At 59.0% G+C, this 23,175-nt stretch overlaps 10 protein-coding genes across 10 annotated transcripts; 3 read left to right on the top strand and 7 right to left on the bottom strand.

Moving 5' to 3' along the window:
• Positions 1–354: 354 nt before the first annotated feature.
• On the bottom strand, positions 355–3,692 carry SCHCODRAFT_02637274 (uncharacterized protein). Its single transcript, XM_003028875.2, has 3 exons — positions 2,906–3,692; positions 1,442–2,854; positions 355–1,387 (listed from the first exon to the last, which is right to left on the bottom strand). Exons 1-3 carry the CDS (start codon positions 3,627–3,629, stop codon positions 558–560), a joined length of 2,967 nt encoding a protein of 988 aa, XP_003028921.2. The 5' UTR covers positions 3,630–3,692; the 3' UTR covers positions 355–557.
• A 305-nt stretch (positions 3,693–3,997) lies between these two features.
• On the bottom strand, positions 3,998–5,331 carry SCHCODRAFT_02637273 (uncharacterized protein). The gene is made up of 2 exons (XM_003028876.2): positions 5,004–5,331; positions 3,998–4,939 (listed from the first exon to the last, which is right to left on the bottom strand). The coding sequence occupies exons 1-2, from the start codon at positions 5,072–5,074 to the stop codon at positions 4,258–4,260; spliced, it is 753 nt and encodes a 250-aa protein (XP_003028922.1). The 5' UTR covers positions 5,075–5,331; the 3' UTR covers positions 3,998–4,257.
• On the bottom strand, positions 5,318–6,436 carry SCHCODRAFT_02587980 (uncharacterized protein). Its single transcript, XM_003028877.3, has 2 exons — positions 6,217–6,436; positions 5,318–6,159 (listed from the first exon to the last, which is right to left on the bottom strand). Exons 1-2 carry the CDS (start codon positions 6,285–6,287, stop codon positions 5,472–5,474), a joined length of 759 nt encoding a protein of 252 aa, XP_003028923.1. The 5' UTR covers positions 6,288–6,436; the 3' UTR covers positions 5,318–5,471.
• A 94-nt stretch (positions 6,437–6,530) lies between these two features.
• SCHCODRAFT_02671203 (Bin3-domain-containing protein) lies at positions 6,531–7,606 on the top strand (the record flags this gene model as incomplete). The annotated part of the gene is made up of 5 exons (XM_003028577.1): positions 6,531–6,571; positions 6,622–6,743; positions 6,795–7,134; positions 7,197–7,350; positions 7,400–7,606. 5 exons carry the CDS (start codon positions 6,531–6,533, stop codon positions 7,604–7,606), a joined length of 864 nt encoding a protein of 287 aa, XP_003028623.1.
• A 254-nt stretch (positions 7,607–7,860) lies between these two features.
• On the bottom strand, positions 7,861–10,999 carry SCHCODRAFT_02704561 (cysteine proteinase; the record flags this gene model as incomplete). Its single annotated transcript, XM_003028878.2, has 5 exons — positions 7,861–8,052; positions 8,107–10,344; positions 10,391–10,505; positions 10,556–10,800; positions 10,859–10,999. 5 exons carry the CDS (start codon positions 10,997–10,999, stop codon positions 7,861–7,863), a joined length of 2,931 nt encoding a protein of 976 aa, XP_003028924.2.
• A 406-nt stretch (positions 11,000–11,405) lies between these two features.
• Positions 11,406–12,785, bottom strand: SCHCODRAFT_02637263 (uncharacterized protein). The gene is made up of 7 exons (XM_050345959.1): positions 12,737–12,785; positions 12,542–12,647; positions 12,455–12,490; positions 12,131–12,367; positions 11,983–12,067; positions 11,843–11,926; positions 11,406–11,713 (listed from the first exon to the last, which is right to left on the bottom strand). Exons 2-7 carry the CDS (start codon positions 12,610–12,612, stop codon positions 11,531–11,533), a joined length of 696 nt encoding a protein of 231 aa, XP_050198558.1. The 5' UTR covers positions 12,613–12,647; positions 12,737–12,785; the 3' UTR covers positions 11,406–11,530.
• Positions 12,786–13,032: 247 nt separating this feature from the next.
• Positions 13,033–14,158, top strand: SCHCODRAFT_02637258 (uncharacterized protein). The gene is made up of 2 exons (XM_003028578.2): positions 13,033–13,317; positions 13,381–14,158. Exons 1-2 carry the CDS (start codon positions 13,211–13,213, stop codon positions 14,051–14,053), a joined length of 780 nt encoding a protein of 259 aa, XP_003028624.2. The 5' UTR covers positions 13,033–13,210; the 3' UTR covers positions 14,054–14,158.
• A 1,168-nt stretch (positions 14,159–15,326) lies between these two features.
• Positions 15,327–17,635, top strand: SCHCODRAFT_02637255 (uncharacterized protein). Its single transcript, XM_050345958.1, has 14 exons — positions 15,327–15,500; positions 15,556–15,584; positions 15,643–15,682; positions 15,743–15,849; positions 15,900–15,913; positions 15,964–16,016; positions 16,107–16,156; positions 16,209–16,224; positions 16,278–16,420; positions 16,478–16,504; positions 16,576–16,757; positions 16,820–16,860; positions 16,915–17,082; positions 17,147–17,635. Exons 1-14 carry the CDS (start codon positions 15,413–15,415, stop codon positions 17,383–17,385), a joined length of 1,197 nt encoding a protein of 398 aa, XP_050198557.1. The 5' UTR covers positions 15,327–15,412; the 3' UTR covers positions 17,386–17,635.
• A 171-nt stretch (positions 17,636–17,806) lies between these two features.
• On the bottom strand, positions 17,807–20,616 carry SCHCODRAFT_02637254 (alpha/beta-hydrolase). The gene is made up of 5 exons (XM_003028879.2): positions 20,145–20,616; positions 19,912–20,094; positions 19,757–19,858; positions 19,617–19,705; positions 17,807–19,558 (listed from the first exon to the last, which is right to left on the bottom strand). The coding sequence occupies exons 1-5, from the start codon at positions 20,351–20,353 to the stop codon at positions 18,288–18,290; spliced, it is 1,854 nt and encodes a 617-aa protein (XP_003028925.1). The 5' UTR covers positions 20,354–20,616; the 3' UTR covers positions 17,807–18,287.
• Positions 20,617–20,773: 157 nt separating this feature from the next.
• Positions 20,774–22,238, bottom strand: SCHCODRAFT_02637252 (uncharacterized protein). The gene is made up of 4 exons (XM_003028880.3): positions 21,822–22,238; positions 21,645–21,769; positions 21,277–21,594; positions 20,774–21,221 (listed from the first exon to the last, which is right to left on the bottom strand). Exons 1-4 carry the CDS (start codon positions 22,201–22,203, stop codon positions 20,931–20,933), a joined length of 1,116 nt encoding a protein of 371 aa, XP_003028926.2. The 5' UTR covers positions 22,204–22,238; the 3' UTR covers positions 20,774–20,930.
• Positions 22,239–23,175: the final 937 nt, after the last annotated feature.

The raw sequence follows: 23,175 nt of genomic DNA, 5'->3' as shown, positions 1-23,175 counted from the left end.
CCCTGATTCCCGCATCGACTCTGCTGTATATCCTCTATAAGTCTGATCTAAGGCTTGAAGTACTGTGCATAAAAACATGAGGTGCTCTTAAGACACACTGCCTGCATCAACAGCCGCAGAAGCAGACAGTTAGGTTTGTCAGCAAATATTCCCCTGTGCGGCGGCGGGCTGAACACAATATATGGTGCGGGTACCCCCACGCCTTAAGTTGTCGGTCGCATGTCGTCTTGCTTTCATCACGAGGATTGCCACCTCACATCGAGTAGATAAGCCCCTTGCCGGTTTTCGGCACGACATGCGTCAACCACGACGACTCCCACAGCAACCCTTTGGAGGAGTTCTGGGTCAAAACCCCTCCAATGTTGCCGGTTGTGTCATGGTGCCAAGTTGAGCTCATTGATTGAGGTATAAGTTCGAGCATACAATGTATTCTTCATATTTAACCAAGGGCATTAGTATTGTAGATGAAAGCGAAAGCAAGCCAAAGTCAAATAACGAGAGCAGGCCAAGAATCCCAGCGATAGATAATCGACAATTATGCCTGCGCATAGAGTAGATCAAGCCTGCGCATACCGCACCCTCTTCCCCCCATTCGCCCGCTGCTTCCATAGCATCTCCACCACCTGATCGCGCGCCTCCTCGAGTCGCGGGCTCGTCTCGATGGCAGCATCGAACACAACGTCCCCAAGCGCCTTCCGCAGCTCATACTCATCCGACCGCGCCGCCGTGCCCAGCGCGGCGATCCGGCGGTAGCGCGCGATCGCGGACAAGAACGTGCGGATGTCCTTCTCCACGTCCCCCGCGCCCGCCCCGCTCCCCGTCCACCGCAGGCTCTCCTCGCACACGCCCTCCCCCTCGCCCTCGACCACGCGCTCGAGCAGGTCGCCCAGCGCGCGCATCTCGCCGCCCAGGCTGCGGCACGCGTCCACCGTGCGCCGCAGCTCGTGCGTGTCGTCCTCCTCGCCGTCGTCCGGCCCGAGCACCGCGCGCACGAACGCGGCGGCGAGGTGCGCCTTGACGCGCTCCTTGGCCAGGATGCTGGCGAGGACGCCGATGGGCGCGAGGCGGCTGTGGCCCGCGCCGGCGCACGCGATCTTCTCGAAGGCGGTGTCGACGTCGAGCGTCTCGAGCACGAGGCGCTCGTGGGCGCGCACCTGGACGTCGATGGCATTGCCGCTGACGCTCATGCGGCGGCGGCCGGCAGCGCGGTCGGGCATGTCGGTCTGGGACTTGAGCGCGGCGCGCCACGTCCTGCGCGCCATGGTGCGGCCGATGGGGTAGAGGATGAGGGCGAGGGTCGACAGGTCGGCGGCGGTAGCGGTGAACCACGAGAGATGGAGGCGCATGTGCACGTAAGTCGACAAGCGAGTGAAGACGTTCGTCTCGCCTGAAGTCGATGTTAGCAGTCATGAAGCCAACGCACAAAACAAAAGACACTGACCACGAAGAACCTCGAGCTCGCCCAAGCGCACCCAGGCGCGCTGCTCCAAGCCAAGCTGCTCGAACTTGCCGCTCTTCTTGTGCTTCGCATGGTCGTACCCGTGCCCCGGCAGCCAGCCGGTCAGAAGGTCCCAGAGGCCCTTCGCCGACGCACCGGAAAGCGCATCACGGATGTTCTGCGCCTCGTCCTCCTTGCCGCGCTGCGACTGCTCCAGCGCGGCGGACAGCACCTGCTTGTCGTCGCCCTGGGCACCCACCGACGCCTTGCGGCCGAAGAATGCCGACAGAGCGGGCCAGAAAAACGACACGAAGACGAGTACAGACACCAACAAGTGGAAGTACTGCACCATCTCGTGCGTCGACGGCACCCACGTCGACGTCGGCGTCGGCACATCGGTCGCAGAGAGCGGATGCGCAGTAAGCACAACCCCGCTATGCGCGTGCTGCTGCTTCGGCATCGTGTAGTTCGCCAGCGGGCCGTTATTGACGAACGAGAACAGCGCGAAGGTCGCAAACAAAAACTGCTGCGTCCTGCTCGCCCGCGGTATCGGCGCTGGCTCTGTCTTCAGCGGTGCGGTCTGCGCCTCGATGACCTGCGGCGGGAGCGGGTTCTTGCGCGGGCGGCCGCGCTTGCGCTTCTCGGGGACGACGACGCTCGTGCTGCCGTCCGCGTTGACGACAATAGTGCTCTGCGGCTGCGCGGAGGCGGCGGCCTTCTCCTTGCGCGCGCGCGGCGCCGCCTCGACGCGGGGGCGCTTGCGCTTCCCGCCGGCCTCTTCGTCGCCGCTGTCCTCGTCCTCGTCGTCCTCCGCCATGCCGAGGCCGATGAGGGACGCCTCGGAGTAGATGCCCTCGCTCGGGTCGTCGAGGATGTCGCCCCACATGCGGCGCCACTCGCGCTCCCACTCCTCGACGAGCACCTGGCCGCCGACGAGTCCGCCGAGGAGGGCCTTCAGCGAGTCCTGTGCACGCGACAAGCGCTTCTCGCGGCGTTTGAGAACGAGGATGTACTCCGTCGCCTTCAGGAGGACGTTCGCCTTCGACAGCTTCCTCGGTGGCTTGACACCGTCCGCGAGACCCTTGTCATCGAGAATGACAGGGTTCGTGTTCGGTACATCGTTCACCGGGGTAGTCATCGAAGGCTTCCGCGGCTCGCGGTCCTCAAGGAAGCGCAGGGCGGGGACGGCATTGCGCAGCGACAGAATGCGCGCGTTGAGGTTGGTGCGGTAGCGCCGCTCGATGGTGGTATGCGAGGTCTTGGTCCGTCCAGAAGGAGCTGGACCGGCCTGCACGCCCGAAGCAGGCGGCGTCTGCGGCGGGGGAGTCGACGAAGCTGATGAGCAGCCGACCGAGGGGGGAGGGTGAGCTGTCAGACGGGCGATGGGGGGCGTCTGCGCGCCGGGCTGCTGGGATGCTATGGAATGTATTGAGCAAGGAGACTAGGATCGCGATGCATACTGCTCACGATGGTTATACTGCGCAGACATCGGAACGGCGTGCATCACGCCGGCGGCCTGCAGTACACGCTGCGCCATCGCAATGTTGGGGTCCTCGCTGTGATGCTGGGGTGGAGGAGGCTGGGGCATGAGGGCAGGGGGAGTAGGGAGATTCGCGTTATTGGAGGGGTACACCATCTGCGACTCGATCACAGGGGAGAGGGAGGCGCCTGAAGAAGACGGAGAAGAGTCAACGCTCTGTTGCGCGGACTCTGGGGTGCTCGACTCTACTGGAGTGCCATGGGGCTGGAAGGAGAAGGAGAAGGGGGAGGCGTCCACTACGCTGGGTGGCGCAGGGCAGGGTGCAGCAGGGTTGAAGTGTAGGGAACTCGGGTCGACCGACATTGTTGAGGGGTCGAAGTTCATGTCCAGGAGGTTCGCAAGCGAGAAGTTCTCGAGGTCCATGTTCATATCCGTGTCGTAGAACTTGTCGACCTGCCCTTCCCCCATCTCGAGGCCCGGTGGTGGCGGTAGCATGCTCGAGATGTCTGACCAGTGCTGCGGCGAATCGCTCACGTTCGAGTTGGAGCCACTGTAGGAGCCCTCCGCCGAAGAGTCCTCGCGTCCGCTGTGGTCGAGGAGGTAACTGAGGGGGTCGGAGGGGTCAAGACGGAAGTCCATGATATCGTCGGGGGAAAAGCTGGGCTCGCTGGCGCGGGGCGACCCAGAGCTCTCTGGCTGATTAGGATCCATCACGCTAGATAAGGAGCGGACGGAGAGAGCGAGATGGCGGCAGAGAGCAAGCGTGGAACGTCCTCAATTAAACGCCCAAGGATCAGGCCACTTTCGCAGTCAGCCGACGCGCCGCGGGCCCCCTCAAATAATTGAATTTTGGTCTCGGGCCGGAATCCGACCAATATCCCGTGCTGCTGCCTTGAGATGAAGAGTCATCAAGTAAGCCTCAATCTAGCACTATCATGGTATCAGGCGAGTAGCACCACAGTTTAGGCAGCCCTGGGAGCTCCATCTCCGAGCTGCAAACCCTGCGTAAACAACGACGCCACAAAACGTGCACCCCCTTTCCCACATTAAGAATCCTGATTTAACCGAATGAGGCAGTTAAACCATCACGTGCACCATTATGGCGCGGTACACAGTCCAATAAATGGTCCGAGGTCTTTGGAGTAGACGTGGCCCCCATGGATCGTGCCATCCACCATCGAAGGCTCGTAGACTACACGAGAAGTACGTGCCCCATCCCCAACGAAGCTAGACTATCACCTCTCGCTCGAGAAGGACAGTCGCGAGCGAGCGCGAGGACTCGAGACCCCAGAATATCTCCACCCCAAACTTCTATAGTGCCATCGCTGTATTTTCCTCTTCAAGCCCGCCATTCTCCCTCGTACGGGGCTAAATCCTCGAGATACTTCATCAGCCTCCCATCCGCCACCCTTGCGGTCATCTGCCACAAATCGCTCTCCTCGCCCAACAAGGCTTTCAGCCATTGCAAGTTCGCCCCCACGACAAAATCAGCATAGCACGCCTTCTCCCCAAGCAGGTAGGGCGTGTCCTTCCCGCTCTCATCCAGCCTCCCCACAAACACCTCGAACGCCCCGCGCAGCTTCTCCAGACTCGCCTCTCTCGCCTCCCCCTTCGCTGCAATTTCCTCCAGCTTGCAGCCGAACATCCTCTCCCGCGTCTCGCGGAAGTATGGCTTGGCGACGTCGTCCAGGATATCGAACGTACTGGGCACGACGAGGGGCCGCATCGAGGGCCCCGCGGCCTGGATGAGCTGGGTGAGGACGTCGGTCTGTTTGGCCTCTGTTCCCGAGGGGAAGAGCTTCGGCGTCTCCGGATACGTCTCGTCGAGGTACTTTGCGATCTTCGGGCCGTTGCTGACGACGCGGCCTGTGGATGGGTCCTGGATGACGGGGACGGTGTAGAGGGGCTTGCCGTCGCGCGTGCCGGTGGGCTCGGCACCTATTTCCTTGCATTTGGCCTCGATGTCGGGGTACTCGACCCATTCGGTGCGGAAGGGGAGGCCTTTGAAGTTGAGGGCGTAGCTGGGGACGAGGCGTGAGTGATCGCTAGGGCAGAGACTTGTGGCCAGCGAAGGCGCATTCTCACCGAATTCTCCACGTCGACGGCGACCAAGGTCCCACCTTGGACGTTAAGTCGTAGAATATAATAGGTGCCATGGTGGTTGCGAATGAAGTACTGCAGGCTTCGCTGGGGCTTTCGGCGTGTCGAGGTGAGTGCCGAGTGTCGTTGGATCTACTAGCCACCTCGCAGGCCTCTTAAGACCACCCGCATGTATGAGATATGACTCGCACTTTGGTATACCATTCAATATCTAAACGCGCTGTGCATACTGTAACGCTGATATTGAATGATTTGAAAGGTGGGCGGCAAGCTGTCCGATGACGACGGGCGCTTACTAGCGCTTACTCATCGTAGTGTGCCCCTCACTTGGGATATCAGGAATGCCTCTCTACCTTCAAGGCAACCGTGGGTAAGGGCTTGTAAGCATGCCTTCGTAGACGTTACAATCCGCACAGGATGCTTGTTAACACAACTTCGGTCTGTTGTAGGTCTTCAGGCCCTGGGGTCCCCCTCATACTTGCGCAGATCCTCGAGATACTTGACCACCCTCCCATCACTCCAGCTCTCAACCGCCTTCCACACATCACTCTCATCTCCCAGCGTCACCCTGATCCACTGCAAGAATCCCGCCACCGAGAAATCCGCAAAGCACGGCGCCTCACCCAACAAGAACGGCGTCTCCTTCCCACTCGCATCCTTGAACCTCGCCAAAAACGCCTCGAACGCCTCCCTCCCCTGCTCCAGCCTGAGCTTCCTGTCCTCTCCCTTCGGTATCTTCTCCTCGAGCGTGCAGCCGAGCGCCTTCTCCCGGGTGGCGCGGAAGTACGGTTTGCTCCCCTCGCCGAGGATGTGCACGACGCACGGCACGACCATGGGGCGCAGCGCGGGGGCGGCCTTTCCGAAGAGCTGCGCCATCGCCTCCTTCTGCGTCGCCTCTGTGCCCGGAGGATAGAGCTTAGGCGTATCCGGGTACGCCTCGTCGAGGTACTTTGCGATCTTGGGCCCGTCGCTGATGACCTTGCCCGTCGATGGGTCGGAGATGACGGGCAGAGTGTAGAGGGGGCTACCGTCCTCTTTCGTCTCGGTGGGCTCGGCGCCGATCTCCTTGCACTTCTTCTCAATGTCGGGGTATTCGACCCATTCGGTGCGGAAGGGAAGGCCCTTGTAGTTGAGCGCATACCTGTTGATTCGAAGTGTGAATTTGCGATTAGTTGTGTATAAATGAAGAATGATTTACCGAATCTTTAGCGTGTGCAAAGACCAGCAGCCTTTCTGCGAAGGTATGCTATAGAAGATTATCGGAGCCATCGTCTCGGTCCTTTCTCGTTGAGGTGGCAGACCAGGTTAAATAGCAGTCGTCTGACCGAGTCACAACTACTGCAGCCCGCTCTACCAATCGGGATTCAGCCATGCATTGAGCTGTGTCCTATTTTCAGTACTTGTCTGACCTGGCGTTTGGGAAAGTTCAACCGTGGGAATCAAGAGCGTAACGCGGATGTCACACACGAACGTAACGACCAACCACCACGAGCTCTTGTAAATTCCCGTAGGATGTCGACAACACAGGCTCCCATCCACGGAAACTACCACGGGTACGTGGAGAATGAAGAATTTTGCTGCGAAGCTGACCGAAACAAGATAGATACTATCTGAAGCGTCCGGCCCACGATGACCCTCGGCTCGCATTATTGCCTGTCAGTCTCTTCAAAGACGCTACCGTCCTCGATGTAGGATGCAACGAGGGATGGGTAACCTGCGAGATAGGTAAGATATATATGTCAACCTAGACTAATGCTTCGCTGACATAACGTACAGCACAGAAGCACCACGCCTCACGCGTTGTCGGCGTTGACATCGACGACACGCTGGTTCGCGCGGCTTGGAGACATCGGCGAATTGTTTGGTCTCTACAAGCACCAGAGGATGACCACGCTTCCGGTGAAGTCTCAGGGAAGCGCAAACGCAGGTCCCCTGCGCCACCTGAGCCAGACTACTTCCCCGCCTCCTGCGAACACTTCTTCGGTCCTATACCCATCCCGCCTTCTGAAATCAGCGGAGGTAGAGCCTCTTTCCCTCACAATGTCTCCTTCCGTACCGCTGATTGGACCACGGTGTCCATACCCGAGGACGAGGAGGGATACGATGTTGTACTCGCGTATGTGATCCTTCTATGCTCCATCCTCATTTCTGGATATCCATGAGTTGACCTCAACGCAGATTGTCCGTCTCCAAATGGATACATCTTAATGGAGGCGACGATGGCTTGCTCGCCTTCTTCCGCAAGGTTCACTCGGTTCTACATACCGGCGGGTCATTCGTTCTCGAACCCCAACCTTGGGACTCGTACCACAAAGCGAAACGGATGGATAAGGTGATCAACCAGCTATACATGAGACGATCCTCGCTCATACGACCTTCAGCGCCTGAAAGAAACAGGCCAGAACCTCAAGCTACGCCCCGACGACTTCGAGGCTCTCCTGCGCGACATCGGTTTTGGCCCAGCGCAGCACTACGGTGCGGCTGGTTCGGGCGGTGCGTACCTTGCCTCTGCCACCCTGTTCTTTTCCGCTCACTCCACCGCCCCTCCAGGCTTCCGCCGTCCCGTAGACGTGTACACTAAACTCTAGTTTAATATCGAATAAACAACGGTACACTATCTATGTGGTGATAGGGTGTACAACTTCGAGCGCGTCCTTTGCCAGCTAGCAGCAAAACCTACATTGTGCGAACGAGTCCAGTGCGTATTGTGCGTATTGTATATGTGCATCGGCGAGCCATGAATGCGACGTCGAGTCCAGTGGACCGTGAAAACGCAAGGTATAACTTAGATGAATGTGATACCGACGTGATGTGAGGGGGGTGAGGGAGACACACGACGATGCTATACCCGCTCGTACATGCAGATGTACGCCTTCGCCTTGAGCACCTCCTCGATCGTGGTAAGCCGCACGAACGTGTCGCTGATGTAGGCCCACTGGCGCTTCGGCGGGACCTTCTTGCCGTCTTCGGTCTCCTGCATCGGCTCGTCCTCGCGCGGAGGAAGCGCAGTGTACGCGATGTAGTGACCGCCGAGCTAGAGAGAATTTCATTAGCACATCATCAACTTTCTCGAAAACTAGCTACTCACCATGCTCCCAATATGCACAACAACCGCGTACAAGCGGTACATACACGGTTCGCTTTTCCTCGCATGCTCCGCACTCGCCTTCTTCCCCATCGCGCACTCCTCCTTCGTCGGCGCCAGGTACGGCTTCAAGTCTAGCCACTCCGGGAACGCGACGTAGTCCTCTAGCTTTTTGAACCCGCTCGAAAAGCTTACGAAGCTCGTCTTGCTGATCTGCTGGAACCGCTTGAGGTGGATGACCAGCACCGGTGGCGGCGCTGCGATGAGATAGCGCTTGTATGCTGGTCGCAGGACCGTTGGTTTCGGCTTCTTCTTCTTGGCGACTGCGTTAGATGGATGCGGTTGGATCGAGTCGTCTGTGTCGCCAGAGTACGTGGAAGACTGCGCAGACCCATCACTCTCATCACCCGACGCGCCGTCCGCGTCCGACCGCGGTCGCTGTTGGCGGCGCGGGATGGTCAGCGAGTCGCGCGACTCGGGTGGTGGACTGCCGGGGTATGTGCCAGCGGCCGCCACACGCTTCTCGCCGTTATCGCCCTCGGCTGCGGTCATGGATATCGTTGGGACGGATGGCAGCGGCTTGTCGTGCGAGAGCGGCTGCTCCTCGATCTCGGTTAGGTCGACAGCCGAGTCCGGCGCAGAGGCCGCCGCACGACTTGAGATCGACGTCATCGAGCCGTCCTCATCCAACGGCGTGAACACCGGGGACGATTGCGAGCGCAGCGTCTCTGCGAGATCTCGCATCGCATCGTCCGGCGCCGTAGGGCTCGCCCCCTCCGCGCTGTCCGTGTCGTCCGCGTCTTCTCCCTCTTGCGGCTCGTCCCCCGTCTTCGGTCGCTTGTACACGCCGTTCGCGATCTTCCAACACCGCCTGCAACCCACCATGTTCTCCCCATCGAGCACCTCCACCGCCGTGAACGCCCTCAGACACTCCTCCACGTTCGGGAAGTGGCCCAGCTTCGCCCACATGCTCGGTCTCTGGGCCGTCGATGTCCCCTGGCCGGGATGGTGGTGCCCAAGCAGTCCCCCATGCTCCCCCGGCAGCACACGACGCAGAAACTCGGCCTCCGCGGGCGGGAGTTCTGGCGGCTTCGGCGACTTGTGCCGCGTATGGTGGTTCAGCGATGGGGTTCCGGTACGGCTTGGAGATACGCTCGGCGTCGGGCGCACCGATGGAGGCATTGTCGATGGTACAGATGGCGATGCGGGAGTGAAGGAAGGGCGACGTGGCGAGCCGGCGGCGGACCCGGGGCGGCTGGAGGACCAGGAGGTAACGCGAGCGCGGAACACGTTTAGTGGGGCCGGCGCATCGGAAGCGCCCGCGCTCGTCAGGCTGTCAGAAGAGGAGTTGCTGTTGTTCGCAGGTGGGAGCTGGCCTTCAGGAATTGAGCTGCTGTTGACGAGCTCACGACTCTGGCGGGAGCGGCTCCTACGCTCCTTCTCTTTCGATGAGCGTGCGAGGCCCATCGAGACGCTGATGCGGCGCCCGAGCTTCACCCAACCGTCTGCGCTCTTGTCCTTGCGCTTCCGTTCGTCGCTGTCGCCATCCTTGCTTCCAGAGAACTCGACGTGGTGGTCACCGTCCACGGATGCTCGCTTCTCCTCCCCTTCAACAGAAGTTGCAGAAGTAGCAGAATGTTTGTCCTTCTCTGAAGTATGCTTGTCCTTCTCCGAAGTGTGTTTCTCCTTCTCTGAGACGTGCTTGTCCTTCTCCGATGTGGGTTTCTCCTTGTCGTCGACCTTGGCAGTATCTTTCTTGGCGTCGCCCTCCGTGTTCTCATCCGACGACCCGGGGTCGGTAACGAGATCCAAGCTTCGCCGCCGGTCATCCTGGCTCGTCGGTGGCGGATCTCCATCCTCCGGCCCGTCAATCGTCGCCGCCCGCTCTCGAGGGGCCGGGGGCGTCGATGCCGAGCGCGACGCGACATTCCAGTTCGAGGTCCCCGCGGTCAGCCGTTTCGCAAAGCTCTTGAACCTGCTGCGCTTGCGGCCCTTGCCCGCGTCATCGGGCTTGATGCTGAGGCTGAGATCGTTGAAGTCCTCGTACGTCTGCGAGACGTGCTTGCACTTCTGGCAGACCAGCACGCTCGTGAGACGGCCGGCGAAGATCATGTCGGTGAAGGACACTAGCTTGGTGTCGTCTTCCTCTTGCGGGGTAGTTGGTGTGACGCCTAGCTCGGTTCGTCGTCGCTTGCGCTTCTTGTGGGCGTTGGCCGGCGGTGGTTGGCGCGCTTTGATGACCTAAGGGCAATTAGTAGCCGGATCCACCGAGGGGCGCGTCACATACGTCAAACTCCTCCATGCGCATCGCGTCCAGGAGGATACGGAGGAACTCATGGGCATCCTGCTGTGCGAAGTCGAGATACTGGTCGTACTTCTTGCCCACCGCGTGAAGGAGCGATCTACGTATATTGTCAGTGGATGCACATTGTGGTACGATACTGCCACGTACTTTGGACTCATGTTCTCCCTCTTGAGGTTCTTCTGGTTATCCCAGGCCTTGTACATCGTGTCGATGAACACGTCGCCGATCGGCATCATGTCGACCCATTCGCGCTCGTACTCGCCCGCCTGACTGTGCGCGTTCGTGAGTTCAGGAGATCGCTGTGATAGCAGCCGTATCCGCGAATGCCGCTGCACCGCTGGGGAAATTGGGGTAAACTGCGCGAGGTCGGAGAGTAGGCGGGTGGCGATCAGCTGCAAGCAGAGGATGTCAGTCTTATAGGACTTCGACGATCTATCTTTGACAACGCACTCCTTGGAGGACTGAATTCATGAAGCAGGTGTTCCCATGATTTATCAGTCCGGGGGGCAGAAGCGCCGTCCGTTCCTGCTCTTCGCGCTCCTTCCGCGCTTTGTACAGCTCCTGCGGGGTCGGCGATTTGTGCTTCGCCATTGTCGTTTTGTGTGTTGCCCTTCCTAGCGAAACAGCGCGATAAGATGCCCCAGAAGACGCGGGGGCTGCGGGGGATTCGTGTGCAATGACGGAAGTTCAGGACAAGCCAATTGGATATATTAGCCGCCTCCCGGACCCTGAGTCACGTGGCTGTTGAACTTCGGACCCACAAAGAGCAGCTTCAGCGGTTTCTGAGCGGTAGGCGGTTGCTCTACAACCGCGTTCATCTCACTTGGCATCGCATGCGCGACGAATGACATAGGCAGTGATGTCTGAGTATCCCAGGGGCAATGGAAGCCGGAATGTGCCCGAGAGCGAGAAAGAAGTCGAGAAGTCTCGGAGAACACCCATCGATCGAAGCACGGAACGGAGGTATCGCCATCCGACCCCCGCACCCATCTGGCTGTAGCGCCCTAATCAACCACTATATCGAGGCGGGCTGTACATCAACTATGCGCATAATACAGTGCTCAGTCATTGTACACGGTCAGATATACCACGACAGAGGGACTCTCTGCGACTGCTAGACGCTTACAATCCTGCCGTCATCTGCCTCACCACCACTAGCGCGGACAAAACTATATGATCCAAATACTGGTGACCGTCCGGGAACACCGTGAGCGTTGCCAGTGGCAGTGGTGGAGACTCAAGGGAAGGCGGTGGGACGAAGGAGGCCAGCTGCACGTCGTGATTCGGTGGATGAGAAACGTGGCACTGGATGGGCAGTCAGTACGTCGTAAGTGAAGACATCGGTACCGAGGTGCAAGGGGACGCAGCAAGTAATAATGAGGAGAGGACCGAGGCGCAAACTTGATGTCCTGAGGCATGGAAGCACGCACGCACATAACACATGGGCGACCCATCGTCTAATCTGGTCCGGCAGTCCCATCGTAGCCTGACTCCTCTTATCGTCCATTGCCATCGTTGCTGCAAAGCACGACGTCAGTCCTCTATCCGTGCATCCGCGTACGCGAACGACTCACCGCCCCCACACTCTCCAGTGCATTATCCAACCGCGCGGACACGTCCCCGAACGTCACTATCCTTCTCTTCTGCGCCAGAGAGACCCTGCACAGAAGCCCAAAATCAGCCCTATTCGCACCTCGGCCCCTCGCGAGAAGCGTCACCTACTCGAACGAGCCTATGGGAGGCCCGGGCGCGCCGTACCGGTGCAGGCGTGTCACGTACGAAATGGGCAGCATGGGGTCGAGGTTAATGGAGACGGTGATCTTGTAGAGTGGTGCCGGGGCGTCGGAGGCGAAGGGGTCCTCGGACCCGGGCGGGTTGAGGTACATGGTATTTGTTGAGGGCTCCCATTCGGAGAAGGAGTAGATGACGGGGACGGAGGGGCGTGGGTAGGATGGGTAGCTGAGTGAATGCAGTCAGACAGTGCGATAATGGGAGGGGGAAGGCCTGGGGAAGAATTCAGGATGAGCCATGAAAGACATTGCGTACTGTGGGGGGTAGCTCGCTCCTTCCATCGATGCATAACTAACGATCTTTGTGTCAGGCATAGAAGAAAGACGATGGCACACCACGCACTCGGGAAGCTCAGTTGACTCCGTAAAAGAGCTTGTTGTAGATGCAGAGTCGCTAGACAGTCTAGGGGACATTCGTGGAGGCATCACTGGGGGTATCTGGGAGGAACCTGTTGAAAAGGCGAGCATGGACCATGAAAAGAGACGGTGAAAGGTCAGTAAGTCATGACATGCTGCATGGGACTGAGCGACTACACACCAATGATCATACCGGACGGTTGTTGTGGTGGCCGGAGGCAAGCGCTGCGGCCTCAAGGCCTCGGGGCGATGCGAGACGTGATGCAGATCGTGCGAAGGGTGAAGAGCCCGTGTGGAGACTTAGCGAGGCAGTCATTGCATCCACGACGGGCGAGGTCAGGGAAGACATAAGACATACGAAAATTGACGGGGAAACTAGAGAATGAATATCTGAGGACAACCACCCGCCGCCGCACATTGACAAGCGCGCATACCCGGGCCGAGGCACCCGGATATCCTCTTCGGGCATCAAGGGAGCTCATCGTGAACTCCGACTTCGCCGCGCTGGCAGATCAGCCGGGAAAGGGGGGGAAGGACGAGTCATGAGGAGCGCGAGGCTGCTGACTACAGGTTCCTTGGCGACGACGTGGATATAAAGTCCAGCATCAGTGGTTGAAAGCGTCCAGTTGCCTCGCCCCAAGAACCAAGCCGCACGATGGCCTGCAACAAGATGAAGAAGTCGCCTCCTCCCAACCCGATAATATTCTACGACATCCCCTCCGATAAGGTGGGCTGCTGGTCACCAAATACGTGGAAGATACGGTGAAGATCATGTTCTCATTCTATCCGCGATTGCGCCATCTCATACTATGCATTGCACGACAGCTATGCCCTCAACTACAAGGGCCTCCCCTTCCGCACCGAATGGGTCGAGTACCCCGACATTGAGGCCAAGTGCAAGGAGATCGGCGCCGAGCCCACTGGCACGCGCGACGACAAACCCCTTTACACGTTCCCCGTCATCCAGGACCCGAACACCGGCAGGGTCGTTAGCGACGGACCCAAGATCGCGAGGTACCTCGACGATGCGTACCCGGACACGCCCAAGCTCTTCCCACCGGGAACGGAGGAGAAGCAGGACGCCGTCTTCGCGGAGCTGATCCAAAAGGGCGGTCCCGCCCTCCGCCCGCTCGTCATCCCGCCCGTCGTCAACATCCTCAACGGTGTGAGCAAACCGTACTTCCGCACGACGCGCGAGAAGATGTTCGGTGGCAAGCTCGAGGAGCTCGTACCGCAGGGCGAGGATCGCAAGGCGGCACTCGAGCATATGCGAGAGGCGTTCGAAGCGTTCGCGAAGCGGCTGGATGAGGGTGGTCCATTCATCTTGGGTGATAAGCCCAACTTCGCGGATTTCATCGTGGGCGGCTTCTTGCAGTGGTTCAGGGTGACGTTGGGGGAGGACAGTGATTTGTGGCAGGCGGTCTCGGTGTGGGGTAATGGGCGGTTGCTGAAGTACCTCGAGGACCTGCGCCCTTACGAAGGGAACCCGAGAGCGTGAAGGGCCGGAAGAGTTCAATGGTCTATAGCGGAAAGAGTCATTGTATTCGAGGGATAGAAGAAGACAGACATTCAAAAGGAACTCTCGTATCCGGCCATATTCAAGACCATGAACATCAAGAGCAACTTGAGCAAGCCTCGTGAATAAGCGCCCGTCTCCGGACCGACATCCGCATGTTCTCCCCGACTTCCATGTTCAAAAATTCAGGACCTCGGATCGGCCCTCGGGCTAGCTTTGAGAACATGCATGTACTCTCCAAGCCACCACGATGGCCACACATGAAGGGAAGAATTTCCTCGTCACCTCGACGCACCAACCGGCGTGCCCTATCGAGGCTACATCCACTTCCATTCAACCGCCTACCGCCACAATCACGGGCGGACGCACGAGAACGAGCTGGCTCCTTCTGGGAGTGCGGGCCTGATTAGGAGCTGCGGACGCGGCGTCACTAATCCTCGAGTTTTCTCGATTGAATGGCACGTCGCGCGCGCTGTCCAGGGGGCGACGGCCGCATTTGATGCGCCCAGTGACGGCGAGCCTGCTTTGTCACAGGATTGACGGTCAGCGTCGAGCTGCCTTCAAGGCTACGAGGCCTCATATCCCTCTGAACTCTTCTCAGAATTGAGGCAGTTATGGTCTTTCCGGTTAGACGCCAACCAAGTGACCGTCCCTTCCCCATAAGGAAGGCTTTGCGTTTGAATCCGGTAATTCCTGTCACGCCACGTGCAGTCATGGACGCTCCCGATTCGCTGCTCCAGCTCCCAAGCCCAAAGATGAAACTTGACGACTCGGCTCGGCTTATCATTGTGGGGATCAACGCGCTGGAAGACTTTCGAAGGAGTGGGAGGGGAAAGGGTACTCCGAGTGCCTACATGCCCGGGCGTTCCTTGACCGAGCGTCCACGATCTACGACTTCAAGGTGGGTCCTTCACGTCAGGCCGGGCTATTCATGCTGAGTTTTTTGTAGTAGAATGAAATCGATTGGCGCTCAACGTACGCTGGAAGCCGCTCAAAAATCCTGTGCTCAGAGGGTTTTGTAAACTCAATATTTCAGCGCAGCACGACGCAATTATGCCAGCCGCGCGGATATGCCTCCTCCGGTAAAATGGCCGCTGTCCCCTCCGTGTTCCTGACCATCGAAGATCGGTCGTGAAGGCCCCGCAATTTGACAATGTGCTGAGTTGACCTCGGTATCGTATCAATACATGCTCGATCGAGGTATATAAGGTACGCCGTACCTCCAAGCGCGCCGCATACGTACTTTCCTTTCTTCCCTCTCTCCCCTCCTCTTTATCCCGGGCGTGTTCATCGTCGTCCTGTCTTTGTCACTCTCTTCCTACCGCCCACTCGTTATTCGCCATGTCCCGCATTGCTCAGTCTGCACTGCTAGCCACTGCGCTCTCGGCCCTCGCCCCGGGCGCGAGTGCTTTCTTCTTGCAAGGACTTGGTGAGCGAAGAGATCCTCTTTACCACTTCCGCTTGCTGACCGACGCGCCCGCCAGACTTCATCGTCACCGAGCGCGCTGACCCCGTGCGTTATTGATGCGCACGCTGCCGGCCGCAGCGCCTTGACTGAGGCACCCGCGCAGGTCGTTGAGCCGGGCATTCAGTCGTCGCATGTCCACTCGGGTGCGTTTACCGTCGCCGCGTTGCAGCGTAATTTGGGCTGACGCTTGGCGCTCGCCGCAGTCATTGGTGGCAGCAACTTCGACCTCATCACGAACACCTCGTATCTGCAGCAGAGCGAGTGCACCTCCGCGCAGATCAAGGAGGACAAGTCGAACTACTGGTTCCCCGTGCGTACTGCTCCGGAATGTTTGATCGCTGTTGTTGATCCTTCGTTTAGCACTTGTACTTCCAGTTAGTCCTTTGACTCGCAGAAATCCTTCGTTGTACTCACGAGGTCTTAGATGGGCGAACGGGACGTTCAGCAGTCTCACCGGTGGTGCTGTCACGTACGTCTGCTATCAGCGTATCTAGAGCTCCCTACTGACTCCACCGCAGCTGTAAGCATCTGTCAAGCATTCTCATACGGCATAACTGAAATGAGCAGACTACCTCTTCGGCGACGAGGCGGGCTCCGCGACTGCCTTCCCTGACAACGTACGTGCCGGATCTACCACCCAATCCTTACCCCTCGCTAAACGCGGGACAGTTCCGCATGGTCTCTGGTTCGTCAAAAGCTTTCGTACTTGCTGAGCGGCCCCTCAACACCGCAATTTAGGTGACCCCATGCTGCGCACGTGGGACGAGTCGAGCAAGGCCCAGCAGGCCGTCTCCTTCAACTGCCTTGATTTCGAGGGCACGTCGGTGACCTACAACTGGCTGCCCAGCGTCAACTGCCCCTCGGGTATCCGCGCGCAGATCGTGCGTCCCTATACGCATTGAATTCCCCCCTCCCACCTCGCTGACGCCGTTTAACAGAACTTCCCGATGTGCTGGGACGGTAAGGTACGCTCGCACTCTGGCTCGCGCTCACGTACACGTCAATGTCAGTTCACGCCGCTCACAAAAACTCACAGAACACCGACTCGGACGACCACAAGTCGCACGTCGCGTTTCCGTCGGGCGGCCCTGACTCTGGCACTTGCGACGACCCTGCGTTCCCAGTCACGCTCCCGCGCATCTTCATCGAGGTCTACTGGGCGTCGGGCGATTGGGCGAGCAAGTGGGGCGAGGCGATGAACACCACGCAGCCTTTCGTGTACGTCTTTTTCTCCTTGTGTGTGACCGAGCCAATACAGAATATTGACGATGTACTTGCAGGTTTGCCAACGGTGACCCCACTGGGTTCGGATACCACGCTGGTACGTTTTGAGACTTTGGGAGATGTAGCGTGCCGAAGTCAATTCATTTACTAGACTTCATCAACGGCTGGGAGGACGACAAGCTGCAGAACCTCATGGACCAGTGCGGTCAGTGCACCTCCCAGGCGTACGGCGGTATTGACTGCTGCTACGACAAGGGTGTCGTCACCAAGAATGAGGACGCCAACAACTGCAAGATCGACTCGCACTTTGATGAGCAGGGTGCGTTCTCCAAAGGCTATCTTCTCCCCTTAGATAGTCCTGCTCACGCTCTTCTCCCTTCCAGTGACCGGCAACCTTGCCACGCTCCCCGGCAACAACCCTGTCACCTACGTGTCCGGCGCGCCCATGGGCGCCGCCGCTAGCGCCAGCGCCCCGGCCTCCAGCGCCGCCGCCCCTGCTTCTTCCAGCACTGAGTCCGCTGCCCCCTCCGCCTCCGCGCCGGCAGGCAACGCGAACATCGTCGTGCCGCACCGCGGGCACCACCACAACCGGCTCGCGCACACGCGTCGTGGCTCGTTCTAAGCGGTGACCTCTGTCATTCGCTTGGGGTAGCCGCCATCCTCCTTTGATGCGTGGTCGCCCCATGCCGTGTCGCCCACGCCATCTTTAACTTATCTTCGGTCCTTGTGCGGTGCTTTATAGTAGGGATGTGGTTTAGATTATATATTGTGGCGTGCGTGCCACTGGTGGTGCGCTGCCACGGCCGTGCTTAGCTACTCACGGAATACATGGTTGCTTCTGGCATACGCCTGGCGAAAAGCTGTGAAGCGTACTACACTCAGCTGATTCATCTTGGATTCATCAACCAGCTGCAGAACATGTGTTCACGACCTGCCCCAGAGGGGTGATCTCGGTGCTTGTATCCCCGGAAATGAAGGATGATCACTGTGGAAGTCATCTCCAAGGCGCGTTGGACGACTTCCGCAATCCATCCAACGTCGAAGACAACAATAATTCCCGTATGTTCATTCCTTTGTAATGCTACTATGTACCGATTACACTTGATGCGAGTATGCTAGAGATACAAGCTGGGGATAAATACAACATTGGTTACCATTTTGAGACCTTGTGCCCTGCGTTTATAACCTGCGACAAAGTCCCATCGAAAGCGGGGGTGAAAGCAAGAGAAGGGATGAAGCAGAAGCAAGTGAAGGGTGAGTGAGGCATATGAAGGGAGCGACGCTCGAGCTGGTGGTGGTGGGATGCTCGGGCGCATAAAGGATGAATGAAGCAGATGAAGCGACGCTCAGACCGAGGGTAGATGGCCCAAGTGGACGAAAAGAGCGGCAATGATATGTAAGTAAGTGGTGGAAGGAGATATGGACGATGAAAGGATATGTACAATGAGAAGGGAGAAATGAAGATGAGGGGTGTTCGCATAGGTACGTTGAAGAGAGAAAAAAGAATAAACATAGACGAACAAATCAAGCATAACGGTGGCCGGTCAGCGGAGGGCCCCGACTGAGCTCGGTGGCGATTTTCTGCACGAGCTCCATGCCCAAGGGAGCGAGGACCTCCTTGAACACGCGCGTGCGTCGCCGGCCGTCCAGAACACCCACAGAGCGCTCACCGGCCTCGCCCTCGGGTCCGAAGACAAACAGCTTGTTCTCGTCCCAGGGCGCCTCGCCGTACGCGAACGCGAGCCACCGCTCCTGCATCGTGTCGCGCACGCGGCTGTAGCTGAACTCGTCGACGGTCGTCATCGACCACATATCGCCGTCGTCGCTGAGCGGCGAGTTGTACGACTCCTCCTCGTCGTCGCTGTCCACGTCATCGAACCGGTCGCAGAAGTCGAAGACGGGCGCGGGCGGGGAGACGGCGGCGGGCGTAGGCAGGTTGTCGAAGAGGTAGATGAGGTCGGCAGCGTGGTGCGCCATGCGGCGGGTCGGGCTCTCCTGGTCAAAGACGTACCGGAACACACCGCGGCCGTGTCGCTGATGTCGCGCGGCGGCGTGGAAGGTGTGCGTCGGCCACGTTACGCGCGCGTCGCAGACGAGTTCCAGCAGGTGCTCGGCTATCTCCTCGTCGGACGTGTTGGTCCCGAAGTCGTACGCGCGCATGAGGGATGTCGACTTGTTGAGCGATTGGCAGACGGCCTTGAGGCGACGGACGACCGCGGGCGCGTTCCAGTGAGAGATGGGCAGCGCCCACAGGTCCGCGTCCGCGACGCAGTCGCCAATGATCAGGGGCGGAAGGTCAGCAGGCAGGTGAATATGAGGCATCGGCGAACTGTGCCGGGACAGCAGAGCCGGTGACTTGCTATGCGCAGAAGACACGATAGTCTCCAAGTGGTGATGATGGTGGTGCGCCTCCTGTGGGACGATGCAAGATTGCCACCCAGGCGCCAGGAAGTGCCCGTCGTCCACGACGCGCAGAACGTGCCCGAACGGAACCAGGCACTCTGCAGGAAGCTCGCAGAGCTGCTCGTAGCAGCTGAGCTTCATCGCAGCCATCACGCGGTTCAGCCGCCAGCCCGCCGCCGCAACGTCAGGGAGGCTAGGCTCGATGCCGATCGGGCTCTGGATGATCGCCCGAGCGAAGAGCGGTCGGGTAGCATGCTCCGAGGACAGACAATGGTACACGATGTCTGACGCCCCCGTCCCCGCGCCGAAGACCGTGATATTGCGCGGGTCGCCGCCGAACTCGCTGATGTAGCGATGAATCCATTCCAGGGCTTTTCGTTGATCCCGCACGCCTAGACCAAGCACCGGTAAACAAGACTGTCACAGAATCTCAACACAATGTCGGCTGACCATAATTCCCTGTCCCGGCTTCTCCCGAGACAGCAGCCTCTTCGCGAAGATGCGGGCTCGCAGCGAAGCCAAAGAGGCCCAGGCGATAGCTATACAAGCAGTCAGACAGGTCAGACAGAAGGCTGTGAGATGGGACGTACTTGATAGTGACACATATGATAGGGCGGCCACACAGGATACTGCGGCGAACGAGGTTGCCCCCATCGTACATCCAATGCGAGCCAGAGCCTCTGTCGCCGCCTCTGAATGTTTTCATGAGTATCGGAGAAGCGTCAGTGACGACGCGAATACGCACCCATGGATCCACAGTATGACGGGGATGCGCGAGTGGCGCGACAGGCCTGCAGGCCTGGTGATGTTGAGATTGAGACATTCGAATTCATTTTGCTTCAGTCTCTGGCAGGGCAACTCCGCATCATCAACGCCAAACAGGCGCTCTTCGCAGGTGCGGGTGTTGTACGCCTGAGGACAGATGGGCCTGCAGGATACGTGAGCAGAGGGCAAACCCCGCTAAGCGAGATCGCCTACCCGTACTCGGTCGCATCCGTCACGGCAGGGTACGCGGTATGTAACTTGCTCTGGCGGAAGCGCGCGGGGATGCTCGCGAACTTGATTCCGCGAAACTGCTGTATGGACGCGTCGGGCGTCGACACGTCGTGTTCGACGCCGCGGAATGTCGTCTGCAGGAGCCCGTGATAGAGCTCGGGCTTGGCATGAGTGTGCACCGTAGAGGGCATGGTAAGGGAGGCGATCCGGAAGGATGCGGGGAGTGCACGGTGGGCACGATGGTTGACAGGTGGGGGAGGGGAAGGGTAGGAAGCAAAGGAGAATCCAGGGGAAGTGCTTTTGTATGGAGAGTCGACGCGGCGTAGTCGCGCATCACGCCCCGAAATACGTGCAGCTCCGTTGGCGAAGACGGGTCTGAAAAACCTGCTGCTCGTCCCAGATAGGAAACAGCGCGGGGGGACAATGGCAGAATTCACTAGATCAGACCCACACGTGATTGCATGGCAGGCTCTGGAGCCTTCGTCACGCCCAGCGGACGAACCGGCGGAGGCAACCTCGACCGCGAACCCCTGAGATCATCATGAGCCCACAGTGACAAACTATGCACTTTACGTACACGAAGACGAGCGCAGCGGGGTTCCCCGTGCTGCTGAGAAGGAGGTCAAGCGCCTCGACCGTGTTTTGGTACTACTCACTTATGTACGTAGGGTAGGTGTGGGACAGGACGCAGAAGGTGCGGGCAGCGTCGTGAGCGGTGTCTCGTTCGAGACCAGCTAGCCGAAGAATACCTGTAAGCTGTAACCTGATTCATTCCATCCTGATCATGCCCGCCTCAGCGCCCTCAGGGAGCCCTCTGATCCGTAGCGCTCCCTGCTGCTCGTGATCCTTTCGCTCCAGGGCGCCGAGCAGCTGGTCGATGGAAGGCGTGACGCTGAAATGGCGCGTCACCGGTCCCAACGTCGTGAGCGCAGTGGGCTTTGGCGGCTCGATCGGCGGAGTCCCTTCAGTAGCTTGGCCGGGTGCGGCCGGCTTCGGTACCTCGGGATACACAACATGCACTGCGGCCTGGTGGAACGACGGCTGCGTGGAGGGCGTGACCTAAGAGACCATGAGTCTTGGACTTGTGTTATTCGGTAAAGTTAGGATTACGCACATCGTAAATCGCGCCGTTCCCCAGTTCCATCTGGATGCGTCCCGACTGTCGTACGAGCAGCGTACCGATGACACCGTCAAGGCGCTCAGTACCGTCCAAGACGCAGTCGGCTGGCTCCTTCTTCACGCCTGGCTCTTTCTTGACGGTGACGCCGGACGCTGGTACGGCAGCGGGCTTGACATCAGGCGCGAAGGACACATGCCGACTATTGGGTGCCGACATTTCATCTACGTCCATCCCATCGATGGGCGTAGGTTGCACGAGGACGGGGAACGGATGTGGTAGTTGAAAGAAGTATAGTCGATCTTGGAAGGCGGGCTGGATCCGAGATGAGCACGATTTCGCGCAGTCTGGAGCTGCATGCGTACCGTGCCATCCGCGACGTCTGCCTTGAAGGTGAAGTCTTCGACAATGTCTTCTAGCTCTTCTTCATCTTCGGATTCGGACAAGTCCAGCGCATTGGAGGCGTCGATCGGTGGTGTCACGGAGGTTTCTGGTCCGGCTCGTCAGTAAGCGTAGTCACTACAGTCTGTTCATACACGTACCCTTCTCCTCCTGCTTCTCCTTCTTCACTTTGGCCTTCGCTTCTCGCTCGCGCCTGATGCTGTCCGGCGCCATGTAATCAAGCGTCTTGACGTCGTCCATGTCGACAATCTCCACACCCTCGTCAGGGTCCGAGTACACTTCATGATCGTCGTCCTCTTCCTTCTTCGAGGCCTCCGAGGGAGCTGGCGTCTCCGAGAGCGACTCGCGGGCCCTGCCCTTGCCCTTCGCGCTTAGCGAGATCGGCGTTGGCTCCTGCTTCACCGGCACAAGTCCCGCACCCAATGCGCCCACTGGCCTGTTGGGTACGATCGTCGTCGCCGGTGCCGCGCGCCGAACGGAGGTCATCGCCGGGCCCATAGCAAACGGCCCTGATGCGGTCATCTCGATCGGCGGACGCGGTCCTCCATCCCCTCGCCCGCGCCCTCTGCCCCTCCCTCGTCCCCGACCGCGCTCTCCAGCATTATCAGCCGGGATCGCCGACGTCGACGGCTCCTGCACACCAATCAGCTCGATGTCACCGGCTCTCAGCCACACCCGATCTCACTTGCTTCACCTGCGCATCCTGCGGTTGCGGTTTCCTGCGCGCGGGGAGTGTTGGGACAAACTTGAGTTTGGGTGCGCCCTGCCTCGTCGTCTGACTCGGCGCCGGCTTCGCGAGCGACGAGATGGCCTTTGGGGGAGGATTTTGGCCGGACATGAAAGTCGGAATGAGGTTTTCTCAGGGCCAAGCGTGAGAAAGCTTCCGCATTCGGCTGCTCTTGTTTCCCGTTTAGGAAGGTTTTTTTCGTCCTTTGCTTCCGCTCGGCCATTTCCGACGACGGACTTGGGATAACGGTGAGAGCGAGGGCGACCTTTGTGCTCGACTGGCCACTTGGTTTTTTTCCGTTCGGTCACAGCGTGATAAGCTCAGAAAGCTGGACCGTCGAACGCTCCATTATGGCCTGGAGGAAATACTGTCGGCGTCTACATTAATCATGCATACGCACACCCTACGAAATATTGTAAAATATCACCGGTGTCCAAGTTCAGAAGCGAGAGAAAACCGGTATCTCTCCATAACATGAGTGAGTCTCCCATCGTAGACACTGCGCGATGGCGGCGAGCTGTGGCTCCTCTCCCGATGATGAAAGGCTCGTCCACTTCGTACTTATCTGGCGGACGACAGTCCCGAGTATTGACAAGCCGTCGGCGCTCGCCGGACGCATGCACGTTCGCCTGCGTATGCTTGTCTGAGCTCCCCTCTGCCTCGAGCCGGGATGCCAATGCTTTCGAAAGTGAATCGGCTAAGTTGACAGTCGCAAGCTGCTTCGCGCGCGTCTGCTCATTCGAGAACGCGATGGTATTCCTCTCGAT

Source organism: Schizophyllum commune (assembly GCF_000143185.2).
Source record: "Schizophyllum commune H4-8 unplaced genomic scaffold SCHCOscaffold_10, whole genome shotgun sequence".
Lineage (NCBI taxonomy): Eukaryota > Fungi > Basidiomycota > Agaricomycetes > Agaricales > Schizophyllaceae > Schizophyllum > Schizophyllum commune.
Note: the sequence above shows the minus strand (reverse complement) of the source record. Positions and strands in the feature narration are given on the sequence as shown.